Below are 23752 nucleotides of genomic sequence, written 5' to 3' on the forward strand. Positions count from 1 at the left end.
AATAGTCAACTTGTAAATAAAATAAAAACTTGAAATAAAACTATGTATATGTGGCCATAAGTTTCAGCTGATATGAACATTACATAATATATGTAAACGTTGGGGGTTCAAACCCTAGACATGCCCATACAATGTCTCCGTGTACGTTGGTTTCAATTTTGGATGTGGCAAAATCTAAAAGTTTAGCTGGAGTTTACTTCGATAGGTTTGATGTATCAAAGTGGAATTGATTTTGACTCAAGTTTTTACTACAAATATGATTTTTACAATCAAATTTATTATTCAACTCCCTTTTACCACACACATCTAACTCCAAATCGTATAGTATTTGGTATCACAATAACTGCAACAAACCGTATCCGCAGGTATTGTGCAATTGCTAAGCACACCGGTCACTGAATTCAGTGCAATATACAAAAGCGCGTCAACCATATGATGTGTATTCCATATACAGAAGAAAAAACTGATAGCTAGTTAACATTTTAATTTGATCCAATCTTGGTTTTTCTGCATGCATACGTAACTAAAATGTGCATATAAAATAAAATTAATACAAGAAATGGCACGTAGCTATGTATATTAATGTCTTAGCGGCATGGTTCACCCATATTCATTCACAATTTCATGTTCTTTTTATAGAAAGTGAAAATATAAAATTACCGTGATAACTCCACATTTTAGAGTTTAATTTAATATAACAAAACTTTTTATATTTAATTTTAAATTTTAAATTTTAAATTAATCTTGTTTTATGTTACTATTACCCATATTTTTTTCATGGATGAAAAATAATTTTCTAAAAATAATTACATCATCTTTGACAAGTGAAAAATTTCTTTCAATCCCCACTATATATATAGATGTATTTCCCTTCCATTGTCAAATACTAATCCACAACAACTAACTTCATAAAGCAAGTACTACGCATAGCAACAAATCCAAAATGAAGCCAACAATTTTATTAATCTTCTTAATGTTCTTGCTCTTTCCCTTTGCATTTGGTGATCTCAAAGTTGGATTTTATAGCTCTAGCTGCCCAAGAGCAGAGTTGATTGTACGTCAAGTTGTTGAGAGAAGTTTTAATCAAGATAGATCCATGACTGCTGCCTTGCTCCGTATGCACTTCCATGATTGCTTTGTCAGAGTAAGCTCCAAACTAACCTAATTAATCATATCATTATGAAAATGGATCCTCTGAGAAAACATTACAAAAATTTTGACCATTAATCTCTACATTATCAATAATGTAGAGATCAATGGTCAAGATCTCCACGTTATTTTTCAAAAAAATTCATTTTAGAGAATATTAATCCACTCCAATGATATATACATTAGTTTTACTCTCTTTCCAAACAATTATTTGTCCCTAAATTTGAGATGATCTACAAAATATTTCATACATGAATGTTTTCTTTGAAAATATAATTAATTTACCAGTTAAAATGCAAGTTATTTTTTCTTTCTTATGATATTAATAATTTTTTTTTAAGAAGTATGATATTAATAATTTATAAAAATACATATGTAAAAGTGACACATATCATCAAGAAATTCATCACTCCAACAAGTTTTTTTAATATCAATATTTTTTGTTAAATCTTTTTATAATACAAGACAAAATTCATATACTAATAAATAAAAAAATCAATTCAATTCCCCTCTATGCTCATGGTCCTAAATATAGGGATCTACATTCATAAATTTGATTACAAAATATTTCTTTTGAAATCTGTAAATTCATATGGCAGTTTGGTTTTTTCAATTTCCAATTTTTTTCCTCACATTATTGCCTAGATTTTGATAGAATATATTACTTTAAACTGAAATAATCACATAATTTTTTTTATTATCATCACTGCAAATTAAAGAATAACCTAATGATGGAAGAAATAAAAAATGCCTCTAATTTAAATTGTTATTGACTTTAGTTTTGTGATGATACAAGATTAACAGAATTGTCGATTAATAATTGTTACAAAAAGGAGTTTCATTTAAAGAGAACCTTCCATAAAAAACTGTTTTATATTTTTAATTTCTTTTTAAATATTATTTTAGAGAAAAAAAAATCACATTTATATTCTTCCATTTCGCGGACAGTATTCTTCCTAAATAATAACATTGCTCTTAGATAAATATATATTTGGTCCATTTTTAATTGTTCTTGTCATATAATTTTTTTAATGACTTCATTCCTTAAAAAAAGTATAACTCGTTCGGTCTTTTATTTCACAATGAATAATGGTGACCACATCAATTGCATATTTTTAGGCAGCTGCATATTTATCTTACTCTACACATATACTTACCAAAATATACAATATTTTGTCATGACCAATTTGGTTGATTTAATTTCAGGGGTGTGACGCATCCATATTAATAGACTCAAAGAAGGGCAATGAATCAGAGAAAGCAGCAAGAGCAAACCTTACTGTAAGAGGATATAACCTCATAGATGAAATCAAAAGAATCCTAGAAAATGCATGTCCATCAACAGTTTCATGTGCAGACATAATATCATTAGCAACAAGAGATTCTGTTGTCTTAGCAGGTGGACCAAGTTACAATGTTCCTACAGGAAGACGTGATGGATTAGTATCAACTGTTAATGATGTACATCTTCCAGGGCCAGAATCCTCAATTTCTCAAACATTACAAGCTTTTAAATCCAAAGGTATGACATTGGAAGAAATGGTTACACTTTTAGGAGCACACACTGTTGGATTTGCTCATTGTAGTTTCATTGGAAAAAGACTTGGTAGTAATGATAGTTCAATGGACCCTAATTTAAGAAAAAGGTTGGTTCAATGGTGTGGTGTTGAAGGTAAGGATCCATTAGTGTTTTTGGATCAAAACACTTCTTTTGTTTTTGATCATCAATTTTATAATCAGATTTTGTTGGGGAGAGGTGTGTTAACAATTGACCAGAATTTGGCTCTAGATTCCATTTCCAAAGGGGTTGTCACAGGTTTTGCAAGAAATGGTGAGAATTTTAGGGAGAGATTTGTTGATGCAGTGGTTAAATTGGGAAATGTTGATGTTTTGGTTGGTAATCAAGGAGAGATTAGGAAGAACTGCAGAGTTTTTAATTCTTAGTAGTTCAATTGGGAAGATTTGTATTGCAATATATGCAATATAAATATAAATAATCATATATATAGAAGATTGCTTATATGTATGATTGATTATAACTTACATTAGCTTATTGTAGATCTCATTTATCGATCTTGTATACAACTATCCAAGTTCAATATCCAAAAAAAATTATTATATTATAGATGACTATGAATTTTTACTTTTTTTTGCAATTACTTGGATTTATTCAAATATTACATTCTACTTAATTTAATTAGAAGTGTGAATGATAATATGGAGTGTTCAATTCTATGTTAAAATTTGGAGTATTTTTTTTAAAAAGCCAAACAAATAAGAAATATAATACGGAAAAGATTCTCAATGTTATTATAAAAAGAAACATTTTTCTCGCACACGTCAAAAGACCTTCTAAAATTTTAAAATCATTACTTAAGTTACAGGTTTGCGTTATCAATCTCAACATTATTGAAAGAAATATTAGTCAGCAAATTTCTAATCTCCTCCGTTAACACCTCCTCCCATCGAAAAAGGATTCTTCTCCAACTCCATCCTTCACCTCATCAACCACATTTAACATTTATGTTACATGTTTATTAACTGGCAAGCTGAAAAGCCTAATAAACCTTTCCTTCAACTCTTCGATGTCTAGTCACAACTCATATCAAAACATTTTGTCAATTTCCAACAGCCATCACAATGCTTCAGGAAAATCAACTACCAAAGTTACTATTCACCCCACTCTCTATACCAAAAGCATCCCTCCACACAACACAATTCTTACAAAGACCCCATAGACCATTCTATATTTGAACCCATATTGTTTTTCCAACACCTTAAGCCACAAAGTTTGCTATGAACCCCTAGAATTATTGACATCCTATTTTCATTTAGGAGTTATTGACAAATTCTATTAAGATTGACTATCATATATCATCTCAAAAAAATCTAGATTATTTTCATGTTTTGAAAATTTTGTCCAATCTTATGCGTCTGACACCAACCTTCATCTTTCAGTCCATCAGTTGATGTCTATGAGCATAAAACTATAGTCATATGGTTATCGATCTAATCCTATTTGCTAGTATCAAGTTTTTTCTTTCGGTACATTTCCTATTTAGGATAAGATAATTATAAAGAATGATACAATTGAATCATAAGGTTTTGAGATTCCACTTCTTCAAAAAAAAAAATGGTTTTGAGATTCCATAAAAAAAAAATAGAATTGACATTATGTAAAGTGTATCATTTAATTTCTTTCCATGATCCCAAGACTTTAGGAGCCTAATTGCTCATCATCATAGTAGACAAAACAACATAAGATGAAACCATTAATATATTTCATTATTTACTATTGATTTTACCACACGTACATCTATTTGCGTTAAATACTCACTCTTCTCATTTATTTATTCGACCATGAGCTCATCTTATTTTGCTGGGTCAAATGTGTTATGCCTGTTATTATGGGTTACATGCTAAATATATGGAGCAGTTTTCCACTCACTTATTAGGGACGTGATTGTCATGGATGTAGCTATACAAATGTATATTAATGCCTCTTATTCTAAATTATGTTAGTACATGGCCTACTTCACGTCTTCTTCTCTCATGGAATGTCATTCAAACTAATTCCTCTATAAAACCAAAAGAATGAATATTCTTTAATTCTTCCCCTCTTAGTTGAAATTGTGTTATGCTCTATCGCCGCAAGAAATTCATTGAATCTTATTCAATTACCAGGAATTGGTTCTTAATCAATTAGGATCAATGTTTTAGCTTCCTATTTTATCTTGCCGTCATTAAGAAGTATACAGTCTCTCTTCCTCTACGAGTAAACTCACGTCTCTATTATTAAGTCTGCATATTCTTCATACCATTAGATTCACAAGCCACCACCAATTGGTACAATCCAAAAGATATAATTTCCAAGGCCACAAGAATGATCTATATCATCTCTGGTTCTCATTTTCATGTGACTATTAAGGTAATAATAGTATTTCATTATTTGTTTTTATTGTATTTTTAATATAGTCTCTAGTTTTAGAAATAACTACCGGTCACATTGGGTGGTTTTGAAGGTGAATGATAAGGTGACGGTGGAGGATGTGTGGGGTATTGGTGGCGATTGGGGTTCAATTTAATGGGGAATCTCATAATATGTTTGGGGTGTTAGCGAGAAGGGGTAGAGGGAGGGGATAGTCGCGCAATCAGGAGGTCGTGGGAGGAGGGGGCTCGGTGGGGAGGGGCGGTTAGAAGTTTGGTGGTGGCTGGTGTGAGGGTGGGTGAGGGTGTTAGGGATGAAATTGATTTATTGGAATGTGCGGGGGTTAGGAGGTTTCAAAAGAGGAAGGAAGTTCGGTCAATCCACTTATTTTGTGTTTACATGAAACTAAGTTACAAGTGTGTGATGATGGCTTTGGTGCTTCTTTGTGGGGTAATTCGCTGGTATCCTTTTCCTTTCGTCCTTCTCAAGGGGCATCTTGAGGGTTGTTAACGTTGTGGAATAATTCAGAGGTGGAAGTGTGGTCTTCGGTTAATTGCCTTCATACTTTGATTATTCACGGCCGTTTCATCAAATCTAATGAGGAATTCTATTTGTTTAATATATATGCTCCATGTGATGCTTTAGCCAGAAAACATTTATGGGATTCATTATCTCCTCGTTTGCAACAATTGCGGGGGAAGAAGGTTTTTGTTTGTGAAGACTTTAATGTTGTCCGATGTAGGGAGGAACGTCGTTCAACGACAGGACACCTTATCTCAGATTTTACTCTTTTCAATGAGTTCATTGATTCTAATTTCCTGTTTGATCTTCCCTCGGGAGGAAGAATGTTCACTTTGTTTAAAGAAGATGGTAAGTCGATGAGTAGGCTTGACTGGTTCTTGCTATCTGAGGAATGGTGTCTGTTGTGGTCTAATTGCTTACAAATAGCGCAGTTGAGGGGCTTATCTGATCATTGCCCGCTGATTTTGTCTGTTGATGAAGAAAATTGGGCCCCAACCAACGAGGTTGTTGAAGTGTTGGAAAGATATTCCAGGGTATGATCAATTTGTGAGTAGTAAGTGGAAATCTCTCCAGGGAGATGGTTGGGGGGTTATGTGTTAAAGGAAAATTTTAAAATGATCAAATTAGCTCTTAAGGAGTGGCATGTTTCTCATACTCAATATTTACCAGGAAAAATCCATGCTCTTAAGGAACGATTGGAAGCCTTGGATTGTAAAGGTGAAATTGAGGAGTTATCTGAAGAGGATTGTGTCGAGTTATTTGGTGTTTCGTCGGATATTCATTCTTTATCCAGACTAAATATTAGTATTTGTTGGCAGCAGTCCCGTGTTCAATGGTTGCGTGATGGTGACACTAATTCTAAGTTCTTCCACTAAGTTATATTATATCGAGGAGGAGGCGTCATAATATATTGTGCTCGATTTTAGTTGACGACGTGGTAGTGGAGGGGGTGCAGCCCATCCGTAATGTTGTTTTCACGCACTTTGCGGAGCATTTTCAGTCAGTGAATGTAAACCGCCCCTGTGTGTCTAATTTGCAGTTCCGTTCTTTGTCGGGGACGGAGGGAGTGAGCTTAATTAAACCTTTTTTGGTTGATGAAGTTAAGGCAGCTGTGTGGGATTGTGACAGTTTCAAGAGTCCGGGTCTTGATGGCATTAATTTTGGTTTTATTAAGGACTTATGGCTCGACATGAAGGATGAAATCATGAGATTTGTGTCCAAGTTTCATTGCAATGGTAAATTATCCAAAGGTATAAACACTACTTTTATTGCATTAATTCCTAAAGTTGATAGCCTTCAGAAGCTTAATGACTTTCGACCTTTCTCTCTGGTAGGGAGGCTATACAAAATTTTGGCAAAATTGCTAGCTAACAGACTTAGAGGGGTGATTGGTTCTGTTATTTCGGATTCTCAATCGGCGTTTGTTAAAAATAGGAAAATTCTTGATGGGATTCTGATAGCTAATGAGGTTGTCGATGAGGCTCGAAAAAAGAACAAAGACCTTATGTTGTTTAAAGCGGATTTTGAAAAGGCGTATGACTCGATTGATTTGGGTTATTTGGACTCTGTTTTGGCCCAAATGTCTTTCCCTGTTCTTTGGAGAAAATGGATTAGAGAGTGTGTCAGTACTGCCACAACATCTGTTCTTGTTAACGGTAGCCCCACTGATGAGTTTCCGTTACAAAGAGGGTTAAGACAAGGTGACCCGTGGTTTTTGGTATAGAGTTTTAGTCGCTCGTTATTGCGAGGTTTGTGGGAGGTTGGAGGGTGGGGGCCGGAGTGGTTCTTCGTGGTGGCGGGAGGTATGGCGAATTAGGGATGGGGGCGGCGGTGTTGGAGGAGGTTGGTTTCAGGAGTGTGTGACTAAGAATGTGGGGGATGGGACTAACACTCTGTTTTGGTTTGACCGTTGGTTGGGGACGGTTCCTTTGTGTGTGCGCTTCCATAGGCAATTTGAGTTATATGAAAACAAATTTATCACGGTGGCATAATTGTTTTCTCTTGGTGTGGCGGAGGGGGGGGGGGGGGGGGGGGGAGGCTTGGCAGTGGAGGCGGAGACTGTGGGCGTGGGAGGAAGAGATGTTAGAGGAGTGTAGGACTTTACTGTTTGATGTTTCTTTGAATGTTAATGTTTCAGATCATTGGTTGTGGCTTCTTGACCCTTCGGATGGTTACTCTGTTCGAGGAGCGTATCATGTGCTAACAACTACAGAGTTACCTCTTGTGGACTCAGCTGCGGAGATGATTGGGCATAGGCAGGTGCCTCTGAAAGTCTCAGTTTTTGCTTGGAGGCTACTCCGTGATCGATTGCCTACCAAATCTAATTTGGTTTATAGAGGTGTCATTTCTTCATAAGATGGTTTGTGCATTGCTGGTTGTGGTACATTAGAATCGACGCAACACTTGTTACTATCTTGCTCTACTTTTGCTTCTTTATGGCCCATGGTCCGCGATTGGATTGGTTTTTTTGGAGCAGACTCTAATGTCTTGTCTAGTCGGTTTGTCCAGTTTGTTCATGCAACAGGTGGTAGTAATGCTAGAAAGTCTTTTCTTCAGCTCATTTGGCTTCTTTGTGTCTGGGTTTTATAGACTGAACGTAATAATAAGTTGTTCAATAATTCTATTACTCCTATGCCTAGGTTGCTGGACATAGTAAAATACTTGTCTTTAGGCTGACTGAAAGTTAAAAAAGCCACCTTTTTGTTTGGTACAGATAGGTGGTGTTCAAGCCCTTTTCAATGTTTGGGTATTGGCTAATTAGTTGCTTTTGTTGTACAAACTGTCGGACATTGTTGTTTCTTGAGGAGTCTCAGTGGCACGCCTTGTGCTATTGATATTCTTGTGATTTGTTAATATAATTCCATTTTTGATTGTTCAAAAAAAAAGTTTTAGAAATATTGTTTCATTGATCTTGTTTTTGTTTTCCCTATATACGTTGACGTAGTATTGCGAGTGCTTTTTCATTCACCGTTTGATCGGGCTAATTTTTGGACAACGTGTTTCCAAGATGTGGATCTTTGTTTTCAGCGGTACAATTTTAAAACCAAATTCTAGAGTGAGATAAATCATGCATGCATTATTATATTTGTTGTATTATTCTTGTCACTGAAAAAGATAAATATGATTTGTTGAGTTTGTTACATTTGAAAATCACAAATATCTATACTTTTAATTTTAATCTATATAAAAAATTCTATATAAAATATCATTTGTAATTTACACACAAAACTTCTATAAAATATATTTGATAATCTACAAGCATTAGTGCAATAAGAATAACATAAAGACGGATACGTGAGTGCCTGTTTTTTCGCTAGTTAAATTTTGAATGATAGATACATATATTTAAGATTTTGTCTTACGCTTTCAATTATGAGGGAAAACAAACTCATGTAATCTAACATTCAGTTTGTGGGTAAGTAAAACCTGGCAAATATTACTCAAATAACATATTAAACTTGGATACTCCATATCGAAAATTTTATTCTAAACATAATCTATAATTTTAATTTAAAAATGTAAGATTTACTAATTTTAATTAAATAAAGGATAAAAATTAAATTAAGATTTCATAATTTTAAATTAAAAAATCAATGTTGAATATCAGTTAAATCATACACATTAGATTCTTTAGGATTTTCATATTTTAAATATGATTATTAAAATCATGCATATCTATCACCAAGAAACACTGTCAACTACGTACATGATTCTCTCTCATTTTCATCATCTATTAAATATGACTCTTATAATCATGCATGTCATGTGATGATGAATATGGGCAAAGTTATGGTGCATACCGTGCATAAACATTTCACAACCATCAGATCTAGTATACACGTGTAATAATCCTAGACTTCTCAAACTACATCAAATCAAACTTCATTTGCTTCAAACATTTCTTCCAAAACAATCATGTTCATCTCAACTCATTTCTTCCATAGTTGAATCGAAACAACACACATATTTGCTGAATATGCACGTGAAATCCACAACTCATGTGCAAGAATATTGGATTTGTGCAAGAGGAGATTGATGTTGTTGAATCGACGAACGATGCAGCTCCTTCCACCATAGCACCAATCGAAGTTTCTGGTTGTGTTGAGGAACAAATTGATGTTTCTGGATCATCGATGATTGTTCTTGAGGATTCGCTTCCTTTCACGAATTTGATGGATCCGATCGTTTTCTGTTCACGGTTTCAGATCTGAAGTTGTTACTGGATTCGAAATTTTTGTGATGTTAGAGAGATTTATGGCTGGAAAACTGCTGGAAACCATTAAGTATATCTAATGGTTTTGGAGTACAACTGCTGGAAACCATTAAGTACATCTAATGGTTTTGGAATACAACTCACATAAATCATTTCCACAGCAAAATGATTTTGACATAATTTTATACAAAACATACTATAATAAGGACATTTGTGACTGTCATTGAACCAAATCAACACTCTGAAATCATCATTGAACTAAAATGATGATTTCCACGGTTGTAGTGTTGTTTCGTTTGGTTTCGCTTGAGGTGTAGGAAGCAATTATGTTGGGCTATCGGTTAATGGGCTTGGATTTACGTACGGTGCATAAGGATTTCCTTATGCACCATAACCACTCCCGATGAATATTGTGTATGTTAAACATAAAAAGTGATCGTAAATTCTAAACTTTTGTTACATTTATGTATTATATTTTTATTATCTATCACATTACTATTTTTTTCATCTATAACAAAAAGAGAAATGTTAACTTGTATCCATAATCCACAAGTTGAGAGGAAAAATAGAAGTATTTTCTTGAAATTTGTGTCTTCAATGTTACGAATTCGTAAACATTCATATTTTCAATTCAAAATTTATTTCATATTTTCTTTTTAGTTCTTTATGTTGTTCCATTAAGACACAGTTTAGCATGTTTCAATAGCTCCTTGTGTTCATAAAACTAATATTATCACTACTTTATTAACATTTTCTTTAAAAATATTAGTTTTTTTTAAAAAATGTGTCAATTGTTTTGATTATGTTCGTAACCTTACTTTATTTTGAGATTTATGCTAACTATATGATTTTTTTTGTTACATCTTGAAATGACCAAAATAGCACTAAATTGAAATTAAATTCTTTAGAAAGGGTGTAACATAGATACGATTCCCCTTTCTAAACTTATGTCGAATTTTAGCAAGATAAAGAGTTTAAGATTATGATTTTATGTAATTTTATATTTTTTGTTGTTGATTATTTGTGTTGGGTTTTAAGTAGGAAAATAATGTTTTTTTCTTTTGCAAGTTTTCATTTTCAGGATTTTTTTCAAAGGGTGAAGATAAACTCAGTTAATGTATGGAAACTTAGTTTACGTAAAACTTTGACTCTAAACGCCTGGATAACCAATTTTTTTTAGAAATTCTTAGAGGGGCTAAAAAATAAATTTGAGGTGTTTATATGGACGAAAAAACTTATTTAAACTTTTTTTTTTATAGGGATTAAATACAAGGAGTAAGAGCGTTCATTTTTTGTAAAATTTAACAAAGATATGGACTAAAATTGAAAAAAAATTACGTAGGAAATAAATAAAAATTGTCATTGTATTACATATTTAATCTCTATACTTCAAATATAGATTTTCAAAATATTTTAATTACTATTTCTAGTTGGCTCTCGTGAAAATTGATCTAGCTTGGTCATTAGTTTAAGTTTTTTAAAATTCATATTGATCGGTTCCGTGACGATCGATTAATCCAAGTGGTTGTCTACGGTGTTCCAATACGGCGGAGGATGAGTCTTCACGGTGGAGATGAAAGGTGTTTGCAGGCACGTTAGAACTCGAACCCTCAAGTCGAAATCTAAAAGAGGTGATTAAGTGCATAATGTGCTAAAAGTGAAGCGTAGTGAGGAAGAATCACAATTATATAGGCGCGAAAGCGCATAACTGCCTTCGTGAAATGCGGCATGAATAGAGGAGGCCGTTGGTGATGATCTAGACGATCAAGATGAAGTTGGGGCGTGTGTCTACGTCGTTGTCCGCGTAGAGATTAGCTTCCTCCCTCGTCGTGCTTCTCCTTTAAATGTGGGCCATATTGTGGGCTTCTAGCCAATCTAGAACACATATGTTTGAGAAATTGAAGACCGAGGGTGGAGTTGACACTAGTATTTAGGGGAAGAATAACATTTCTTCCTCTAGGCTATGTTTGGATATAAAAGGAAAGAAAGTAACATAAAAGATTGTTAAAGGAATGAAAGTGAAGAGAAAGTGAATGGAAAGTGAGATGATTGTTTTAGTTGTTTGTTAGGAGTGAAAGTAGTGAGAAAGTGAGAGGAAATAAAGATATATAAACAAGAAAATGACAAAGTTACCCTCAAACAAAAATAAAATGTGATTAGAGAAAAATATTAAAATAACATTATGGTTGGGCATTTATGTCATTTCATCCAAAAAGCAAAGCTTCCTTCCACTTTCCGTCTAGTTTAGGGGTGATTACATTTTGAGTGGTCCCAACATAAAACTTTCTTTCCTTACCTTATAGTTGGCAAACAAACAATGAAAAAGAGAATATTCTTCAATTTTCCTCTCCTTCCTCGTTCTTTCCTTATAGTTTCTCTGAAACCAAACATAGCCCTAATGTTCGCAAAATGTTAGCAAAATATCCTACATTACTCAGGTGGTTGACGACCTGATTAAAATATTATGAACATTTATTTATCTGTGATAAATATATAAAAACAATACCTTCTTTGTTATTGAATTTTTTTTCTTCTATCTTTACCATTCATTTAAATTAGGGTTAATTAAGTTTTTAGTCCCTGTAAATATTCACAGTTTTGTTTTTAGTCCCTGCAAAATAAAATCACACTTTTTAGTCCCTGTGACATTTTCCTTAAGCATTTTAAGGACCAAAAATGTTGATGGAAATTTTTAAAGGGACTAAAAATGCTGACGGAAAATTTTATAGGGACTAAAAACACTAACGAAAAATATTGTAGAGACTAAAAAGTATGATTTATTTTTATAGGGACTAAAAACAAAACTGCAGATATTTATAGAGACCAAAAACTTAATTAACCCTTTAAAATATTTATCATTTTTTTATAATTAATACTAAATTGAATGTTGTATTATCTATGAGCAATTGTAAAGACGTATGTCTCAAGTTAGATAGGATTGCAATTGGTGGTAAAGCTCTCGATCAAAGTTTTTAACACAACTACATTTCTTGGGTTGCATTCAAACCTTAGACCACAAAAAATTATTTACCACCATCTCATTCAATTGCTCTTTGTAATTTCTTTTTTTCTCCTTGATTTGTAAAAATAACTTCAATCAAAATTTAGCTATCTAGAACAACAACAATAAAACTTTATCTCACTGAATGATGTCATCTATATGGATCAAACAAACAATAATATTCCATCATATACCATATTTATATCAAACTTGTAAGTATCTATATCTTTCTTAATAATTTTTCTTATGATTTTTCTATATATTCTTGTCTCTAGTGATTTGACTACCCTCAAGATGATCAATTCTCCTTTCAACATAATCAACATGTCTTATATATCTACATGCTCAAACCACCTGAGTCTAGTTTCCATCATATATATTTTTTATTGATGTCACCCCAACTCTATTTAATATTGTCATTTCTAATCATATTCTCTCTTGTTTTACCAAACATTCAATACAATATATGCATCTCTTCTACGCTTAATTCATTTTGGTGCTGGTTATTGACAACCCAAAACTTTATCTTATACAACATCAACAACAATCTTACAACTGTTCAATAAATAATTTCTTTCAACTTGAAAGATATGGGTTAGTTTAGAGAGGTGTGGTTTTTAGAAAATCATTGGTGAAGAGGTAATGGTCGCTCCCATAATTATTTTAGAAGTTATTTGACTTAATTTCTTAGTTTCAAATTTGTCATTTTTTGGGTCAATGCATTAAGTTTTTTAAATGTTAACACCGTAGAACGTTTTCTGAGTTTCCATCTAACATCGTTAAAAATAATTGACAAAAAAAATTATGTGGCACCATGGTTCTTTTATTTCCCAAACACATCAAATTTATGTATTTAAAATTAATTTTACCAGATCTAAAGTGAAATAAAAGATAATTGATTCAACATAGGTAAAAATCATATTTATAAAAGAGGTCGGTGAAATTAGAGGTGTTCATGGTAACGTTTAAAAATTAGATCAATTTAAAGGAAAAAAGGCATTGATCCAAAAATAGTGTTCGGTTAGTTTGTCAACAAAAAAAAAGTTCGTTTGGATGACTCAATTTTTTTTTTTTTTTTATCAGATCCAATTGTGTAATTCAAATTAGTTAGTTCAATTTTTAAACAAACAATATATAAGTACTAGCAAACAATGTAAAAATTTGGCTTGAATTGAAATATTAAAAAAACCGATTAATTTATAAATATTAGGCTTACTTTTCATTACTAATCTCATTTTTAGCTCAATTTTGCAAATGTGGCATATTCACTTAGTTCATTTTTGCCAATGTGGGCATATTCATTAACGGTATAATAGACTTTAGTAGCCTTTTCTTTTTTATCGACATGGATATTCAATGTGGCCATATAAACTCTACCAAAATTGGATAGGATGCAAAATTAAAAAAAAAAAAAAAAAAAAAAAAAAAAAAGAAGAAAGTGAAATTGAGGGCAGACGTAAGTAACAAACCAATGATCTAAGAATTATGTTTTTTCCCCAGCACAAAACACTCGCGCCTAGCATGATTTTCAAATATACCCCTGCGTGAGTTAAGTCACGCAGCGTGACTTAACTCACGCACCTTACAAATTATGCGCGAGTTAACGCGCGCAAGTTGCCGGTGGTCAAAACTGAAGAACAAACGTTTTTTTGGACGGTGGTCAATGCTTTTTATTGGTTTTTACACGTTTTTGGACCTCATTAAGTGCTATGGTACCTTAAACCATCTATAAATACCCTCACAAACTTCCTCTTTTCCTCACATTATCTCCTCCCACACTCTCCCCCTCTTTCTCTTCTTCTTTTTTGCTTATATAGTCTCTAGGCTCATTATACCCCTTTAGGTAAATAACAGTAGTTTTTGGGGGAAATAGTGATCCGTCGGGTTGGGGAAAAAAGTATCATCCCTTGAAGTAAAATTAGGTTTGCTTCCTTTTACTCCCAAAATCTTTTTACCGCGTGGGTAAAAAGAATCATCATGGGGGGGTATAAAAAGGAACCAAATTTAAATTTACCTCAAGGGATCTTGATGTTTTTTTCCCCAACAGGACGGATCACTATTTTCTCCAAGAGCTATTGGTATATACCGAAGAGGGCAAAAATAACTTTTTACCCCAAGAGGGTAAAATATATATATTAATTATTGTAATGTTTGAATGATATTAAAAAAATGAGAGTTATATTTATTAATTTTGTTTTTTATTTGTATTTATTTTTGCATTTATTTTATGTTTATGATTATGTATTGAATAAATAAAATCGAATTTATTTTCTAATTTTGTATTTAATGATTAAATAAATTAGAATAAAAATTGAATTAGAATAAAATCGAATTTATTTTAAGTGCATAAATAAGTTAGAATATAGCACATAAATAATTTAGAATAAAGTGAACAAATAATTTAGAATAAAGTGAACAAATAATTTAAAATAAAGTAAATAAAACATTTTAGAATAAATTAAAAAAAAAGTAGCCACTTTTGCGCCACATAACTTGCGCAACGTTACTTAACTTGCGTACTAGTTTCCACTTGCGCTACTTAACTAGCGCAGGGGCATTTTTGGCATAGCTACAGGGTGCGAGTGTTTTGTGCTGGAGGAAGAGCAAAATTCATGATCTAATGAACATGAAGATTCAATCTGATCCACTCGAATTGGTTAGAAATTTTTCCAAGTTTTGGACCGAATTGATCAAACTCGACTAATAATGGTTTGGGTATCGGTTTAACATCGTTCAAAATCAATCAATCAATCAAAAGTGAAATATGTTGTACGGATGAGGGTACATATTTATATATTCAACAACTCGGGAATCTAAACAATGCGGACTAAAAACGAACTACAAACAACTTCAAAACCAACTCCAACACTCACCCTCACGCATAGCGTGGACCTAAGTCCAATTTTCACATTGCAATCTTTAACCTTAACTCAACTCTGATACCATGTTAAATAGGCATGAATCTCATCCCAAAAGTTAGTTGATGATACTCAATCATATTTATACACTCAATAACCCAAAAATCTGAGCTACGTGCAACTAAAGTCAAACTACAAACAACTTCAACGGTGTCATATTAATTTTATCATCTTAGGTTATATACTTGATATTTGATTAAAAGTTGATTATTTTTTTAGATTTTTAAATTAAGTTCCGTTAATTAATGTTTAAAACTACAAACCCAAGGGACCAAACCAACCCATTCTACATCGGTATTTTTTGTTTCGAATTTCATGAAAAAGGTACAAAATATAAACCAAAACAAACGGACTGCTTTTTATTGGTTTGGATTTATTTTCACTAAAAGAAAAATCAAACCAGCATGTTACTATCCTAATTATAGGACCCAAAAAAACGGTTTTTAAATAGAGGGGGATGAACCTTCATTTTTTTTAAAAACAGAGTGATTAAAAATACATTTAAACCTAAATTTTATTAAAAACACAAAAATTAGCTGTAAAAAAACAATATTAACAAAAAATAAACGATAATAATAAAATAAATAAGTAATGAGCTATATATATATATTGTTTTGTTCGGTTTGAAAAGTCATCTCAAATTCGATCTAACTAAGTTGTTTTCGTACATGAAGATCCAAAAATATCAAATAATACATGGTATTGCGCTGTTTTTGGATTAATTTTTAATTTGTTGGTGTGATTTTTATTTGGATTGATTTGGATATTAGGACAAGTTGTTTAAATATAATCTAAGACAAGATGACATGCAATTTACAAACTTGAACCCAGCTAGCTTATAAGCTGGAGAAATCACCAAAGCATTAAATTATTATAGTGTTCTCTGGTGATTTCTATTCTACACATATAGTTTAAATATAGCAAATGACACTGGACATTTTGACCTGAATACATCACACATTTGAAAGATTACCAAATTTTTAATTACGACCGTCATGAATTGCCTCAGCATACTCAAAATGGAACAAATAGTGATCACCTTTAACGCACATATTTACATATTCATGACACAAACCACTAAATAATATTGATGCTAGCAAGAAACCCTTGTGTAAGAAAGAAACAGATCCAAAATAGTGTTGGATTCACACAATATAAAAATGAAAAACAAAATAGTAATATTTCCTTTATATGACGAAGTGTTCGAGGTTTGATGAAAGAGGCTTTACCATTGTTTCGTTTATTATAAAAAAAGTTGCAGAGAAAGGGGAAGGGTGGCAGAGGCAGAACCATTGTAAGACTGTGTTAATTTGTTTAGCGTCATGAATAATAAATTATTGCACGGTTTCTTGACCAACCCTTTGGATTGTTCCCTCTTTTTTTATTGCTTTCTAACATCATATTTCATTCATCCTTTACTGCGTCCCACCTTTCCATGCATATCATCACATGCACTTGCTTCTCCTAATAATTTCATTTTTTAAAAAAATTGTTCATCTTTGATTTGCATTCATACCATATCAACATTCATGATTACTCTTTTTTCCTTTTACCTTTTTTTATGGTGATTTCTTTGATTGCAACCATCTTTAATTTTTTGGTTATAGGTTAACTCAACTATAAAAAAATAGTTTGTAAGGTAAGAGATACTATTAATTGACAAATTTTAGATGACATTTCACATGGGAAAGACCAATCATTTTCCACCATGGAAAAGTTGGATTCAATGATTAAATTAAGTGAAGAACATATTCTTAACATGCTCTTTCAACACTAGATTTTTCTTCGCACTATCTTCCAACAATTTTAAAAATTTTGAAAATTAATTTCTAGAAATTAAAAAAATCGAAAAAAATTCAGATATTTTTTTTTAAAATTCTGTAATTCATTTATTGAATGTTAGAAAAAAAATTTGAAAAATCATTTATTTATTTTTCAATAAAAATAAAATTCTGGAAACTAAGATAAGTTTTTATTTTTCTAATTTTTTTAATTTCGTAATAAAATGAGATATTCTGAAAAATAAAAGAAAAATGCTAATTTTTTTTAAATTAAAGTTTTTTATTTTTATAATAAAATAAAATTCTGGAAAATAAGTTTTTTATTTTCAAAAAATATTATCTAATTTTTTGTTTTTATACTAAAAAAAAAGTTTTATTTTGAAAAAAAACTTTTTAGAATTTTTGAAAAAAAAAATCCGATCCTTTTTTAATTTGGAATGGTAGTAAAAGTGTGTACAAAAATCTAGTGTGGAGAGAGTATGATAAAATTGTTTTATTGATCTGATCTAATGGTTAAATACCAACTTTCCAATGGTGGGAAAGGATTGACCTTTCCCATGTGAAATGCCGCCCAAATTTTAATGTGCAGTAGGTCGGCACTTCACAATGACCTAACAAGTATAGGGTGAAGATGAGGAGATAGTTGACACTAGTTTTAGTTTAAAAAAAAAGAAAAAGTCAAATACCTCTTGTGATCTTTTATATTTGATGTTAATAACAAATTAGTCATTTTTAAGCCCTTTTTATTATAAATTGGTCCTTTAAGTTTTTTCTTGTTATAAATTGACTCTTTAAGTCATAGGATGTTTACACTTTTACCCATTTTTTTAACCAACTTAGTTAAAATGTGTTCATGGACCTTTTAATATTGAGTTTGTAGGTTCAATAGTGCCGACATCAAACATTATTACTATCACATGTTTTCTTTTTCTTGTTTTTGAATTCAAGTCTAATTTTATTGGTAAATATTCACTCAATAGGATAATAAATCCAGTAAACAAGCTATTTTGTTTCAAATCAAAACTGAATAATATACATGTGAACTCATGTTTTAAGAACGGTGAATTTGGACATACCAATTTAAAGTTAAACGTTTACATAAATATTTTTAACTACTTTTGATGAAATAAGATAATGATGCATATGTTTTATAACTTAAAAAGACCAATTTCTGACAAAAAAACTTAAATAACTGATTTATTATAATCATCTAACTTAAGGATCACATATGATAGTTCACCTAAAAAATTACAGCCTTCTTTTCAAGTTGTTTATATTTTCTATAAATACTATTTCAAACAATGTAAATAGGGTTAGATATTTACATTCTAAAGTCTACTTCTAAAATTAAAATAAATTCAAGCTATCAAAATATAAGTATGTCTTCTAGTATCTTTTTGTATTTTACTTTTCAAGGGATATGGGCCAAGCACGTAATATTGTCCCATTTTATTGAGTATTGTTGTTTTCATATCGATTATTTCCTAGAAACATATGCAAATGATAAAAATAAATCCAGTGATAGTTAACTACCTCCAATTTTCTAATTATAAGCCAACAATAATTAATCACTGCTGAAATGTTTTTGATCATTTCTATTTTTTAAGAAACAATGAACGTAAGAAAAGCAATTTTCCATTTTCTCTCTTTCACAATTTACCTTTGGCCATTTATCTTTGCGAATTTACCTCCATTTTTGTGTACTTATAAGCTTCTTTAAAATTTACAATTGAACTCACGCATTACTTTGAATCAAGGACTTAATCAAACACATACTTTCACACAAGGATGCCCAAATTAACTTGTCAAGATCCCATAATCACTGCTAATGAAATCTTTATTTGTGAACAATTTGATACACTTCACAGTTAACATAAATATTTTGTAAACATATACATTTTCCTTAAAATACCTAGTATTAGACACTTCACAATTGATCATCAAATATGTGACTCTCAATACAACCAATAATACCTAGTATTAGACATCTAGATCCTGATTTGCATGACCAAATAAACATGGATCAGCGAATCTTAGATAGGCGTTGATATCGTATTAGAAAGTGAAGGATATATATTTTCCAGTGATTTTTTTTGACGATAAATCATCCAATAAGGGAATCTCAAAACATCTCATCATTCCCTAGACATATGTGGTAATGACACAAATGATTACATTGTTAATTAGGTAAATCAAAACAAATAAATGTGGTGGCAAAAACGATTCATTTAATTTCTCTTGGCTTAAATATGTATTTCATTCTTGAAATTACGCGTCGTTTAAAAATTGGTCTCTGTATTCGCTAATCCTTGCAAATTAGTCTTGCATTCTTTAATCATTTAAAATTTCGTCCATTGACCCAGTTAATCGCTGCCCCGTCATCAAATTAGCAAAATGGGATGGGAATGGACAAAAATACCCTCTTCTTCTTTCACCTTCATCTCTTTCTCTCCTTCCTCTTATCATCAACAACCACCTTAACAGCAGCAAAAACATCAACCACTGTTGAAGGTGTTGTTACTCTTACTCAAGAAAACCAAGGTGACCCTCAAACTAGTAAAACCTTCGATTGAACATTCTGATTACATTAAAATCACAAAATTGCATTAAAACATGATTAACATAGATTCAGTAACCAATTTTTTTTCAATACCCGTAACAATTCAAATCAAGTAAACATACAAAACTTGTTCTGTACAGAGAATAAACAATTCGCAATTGAATGCTACCCAGAAGCTAGTTTTTGAAGAAACCTAGTTAAAACAAAACAACAGCGTGATATGATACAACACTAATTACTCTCTTGCTTTCATCTCTACAATGAAGAAGCCATATTCATCTTGCTTTTATATCTACAAACAGCCACAAAACAGTGGTGGAGATTGTTGTCATCAATGAAAACACACAAACTCTGATTCAGCAATATATACCCATTCAGCAATATCCCGACAAGCTAAACTCATTCATCAATATAAACCCATTCTCAATTTCAGAACCACAACAAGAAATAATTAACAAGAAGCTAAACCCAGGTCAAAGGATCGATGTGAATATCTTTTGTGGCGACGCCGTCGGTGAAAGAAGGATTTGAATTAGCGACGCATTCATCGGGTCGAGAAGTGATACCGAATGAGTTTGCTTCGATTAAGAAATATGAAGAAGAATGGAAGAGTAAGAAGAAGAAGGGAATCAGTTGCAGAGAAGAGAAGAGAAGAGGAGGGTTTCACGTTTTGAAGAAGACAAAGGAGGGGTAAATTTGTCTATTTCCATGTCGTTTTGCTAATCAACAGTGCCACATCATCAAATTAATGACGTGTCAGTCATTAACTGGATCAAAGGATGAAATTTTAAATAATTAAAGAATGTAAGACTAATTTGCAAAAATTAGCGGTTACACGACTCCTAATAGCAAGGATTATTTAAGTCATTTCCCTTTTACCCAAAACTACTATAAGGGGTTGATGTGGAAAAGAGACACAAATTTAAGGAAGAAAGATTACCAATTCTGACCATAATTTGGCTCCACATGCACAAGGCAAGTTTACCTCAATGGAACATAAAAGCTACATTGTCAGAATACAAGCTACATGGTCAAAGGAACTCTGTTTTTGTTTGTCTCTCTGGGCTTGGTAGATGATTATAATGTTCCTGAAAACAAGCGCTGTGTTAGAAGGGCTATTAATTAAAATTAATAATTCTAATAGCCCACATCAAGCATGTTCATGATTGAAAAATGTGAGTGTCGTGCATGTTGCAAAAGTTCAAATGTTTCAGGTGAATATTGGAGAGAACAAGATCAAATATACTCATGACCCAAATTCATTTGATTACTCAAATTTTGCTTGTTTACTTCTACTAGTGTCAACTCGACATAGCAACTAATAGTGTAAAATTGAAATAGATTTTAAGGCAACATTAACATAGAATACCAACCAACATTGAAAACCACGTGGACTTAGACTTTGTTTGGGAGTTTGGAGGGGAAGGTTTTGGGGGGTTGAAAATACATAGAAAAATGGATAAAAAATTCATATTTTTTGAAAGAATAATTTTTTAGAGAATGATAAACTAATATTTATGATTAATATACTTTTAATTTTAAGAATATTATAACAACATATATAGAATTTGAAAAATTTATATAAATCCTCCATAACCCCTCAAAACCCTCCCCCAATACAATTTTTGAGTTCTCCCAAATGAGGGGGATATTTTCTTATGAGTAAAAAATTAACCTCCAAAACCCTCTCCTCCCAATGTCTTCTATTTCTTCCACTTACTTCTTCCTTTTTTCCAAAACTCTCCCATCCCCTTCGCTCCAAACTCCCAAACAAAGCCTTAAGAGCAAATATAATTGTAGTCACACAAAATGTAATTCAGATTGAAAGACACAAAACACAAAAGATATCATTTATATTGCACATTACAGTTCTTCCGAAGAAAAAAAAATTTTAGTTTGGATCCTTTTTTCGATTACAATTTATTAGATAAAGAGAGAATTACAAAAAGTACTTAACCCACAAATCGGGAAAAGTACAAGGGATATTCGCCCGGCAAAAAAACACAAACAGCCTACATCAAGACTAAGACAATGAGAGGGTTTGAAAACCATTCTTAATACAAACAATGATCGCCTAATTTCCTAGAAATATACTATCTCTAAGAGGTGACTTTGATTGCTTATAGAATCTCCTCTGCCTTCCAAGTTTTGGAAGAAAAAATAATCTCATTCCAGATATCCCAATTTTTTTTTAAATTTTTGCATGCCAAATAAGTGTAAGTATGTTTTGATGTTTTTTAACCAAAGAAGAGGATGAAAAATAGTCGCGGAGTGAAACAATATTACTTGGTAAAATCACACTCGTTCCAATCCATTTTTAAATTCCATATCAAATCCTTGCAATAAAGCTACATCTACAAAACAAATGATCCTCCACCTCTTGAATACCCGAACACCACACACGATTCAAAGTCACACCAACGAGCAATTTCTTTTGAGAGTCAAAGTAATTCAAATTTCACTTGGTCCTCTCCTAAACTTTTCGGATCCTAATGAATATCAATGTTCATCGATGGGTTAATATTTAGACTTCTACGTATAAACCAATGAAAAAACTTTTTTGACACAAAATAAAATCAACAGCGTATTTTTAATCGAGTTTTGCATTTTATATATTTTCTCTCTGTTTTTTTTTAATAAATATATTTTCTCTCCTGTTGAGTCAAACATCAACACTTATTCAAATATATTTCAAAAAATGAAGATGAGGAACAATCGAAAAAATGAAGATGAGGAATAATCGAAAAAATTACTTTATTTCAAAAAATAAGGAACTCAAGTATTATATATGAGTAACAAAAATCAATATATACCTCAATTCATATGTAAAATGGAACCATATTTACTTGTACTCTTTAAAATTTGGATCTAAGCGGCTGCACCATGCAACTATGTAAAATTCTTCTATCTATTATTTCACTCGTTTATCCAATTTTAGATTTTATCTACATCAAAAAATTGATAGTATTCTATTATACTTTTTTTTTGGAGCTACTTTGCACATCTCGTCTAGTTTCTCTCTATCAATAAAAGTTTTGCTTATAAAAAAATTGATAGAACTCTTTTGTATTATTTCATAAACAATATAAGTAATTTTATCAATTTATACAATTAAAAAAAATATAAAAAATGTATTTGATATCTAAAAAATATCAAAATTTAAAATAAAAACAAAAACAGAAATTATTTTTCAAAGTGTAAAACCTGCTATAAAGTTTATTTATTTTTGGATAAATTATAAAATTTATTTAAAGTACTAAAAGTATTAAATATTTTAAAATCTGTTTGTTATAATTTAAAAAAGTCTTTTGTTAATCTTTCTACATGAATCAAAAAGACAAGGCCCTAATATGGAATTAAAAAAATTACCGCACAAAGATGAGAAATAAACAAATTTCGTCATGCTAACACGGTGAAATCACAAAAAATATGGCGGAGGAGGAGGAGTGGTGAGGCTAAGCATTGGCGAAGAGAGAGGTTAGCAACACAACATAATGACATATAGCCTTCTTCAGAAGAAAGAAAATAATGACATCTAGGGTTGCGAGTCAACTAGTGCATCTTGTAACAAAGAAACTCGATAAAAAATATGTATGTAAATTTGGTTGGTCGCTCACATCTTATGATATATAGTAAATAGTTGGTTTAATATTATTGTCCATATTATGAAACCTACATTA

General features: G+C 31.6%; 1 protein-coding gene across 1 annotated transcript; it reads left to right on the forward strand.

The window, feature by feature from the left end:
* Nucleotides 1–865: 865 nt before the first annotated feature.
* Nucleotides 866–3274, forward strand: LOC11430155 (peroxidase 44). The gene is made up of 2 exons (XM_003624686.3): nucleotides 866–1144; nucleotides 2356–3274. Exons 1-2 carry the CDS (start codon nucleotides 944–946, stop codon nucleotides 3091–3093), a joined length of 939 nt encoding a protein of 312 aa, XP_003624734.1. The 5' UTR covers nucleotides 866–943; the 3' UTR covers nucleotides 3094–3274.
* The last annotated feature ends 20478 nt before the right edge of the window (nucleotides 3275–23752 follow it).

The sequence above is a fragment of the Medicago truncatula genome, chromosome 7 (genome assembly GCF_003473485.1).
Source record: "Medicago truncatula cultivar Jemalong A17 chromosome 7, MtrunA17r5.0-ANR, whole genome shotgun sequence".
Lineage (NCBI taxonomy): Eukaryota > Viridiplantae > Streptophyta > Magnoliopsida > Fabales > Fabaceae > Medicago > Medicago truncatula.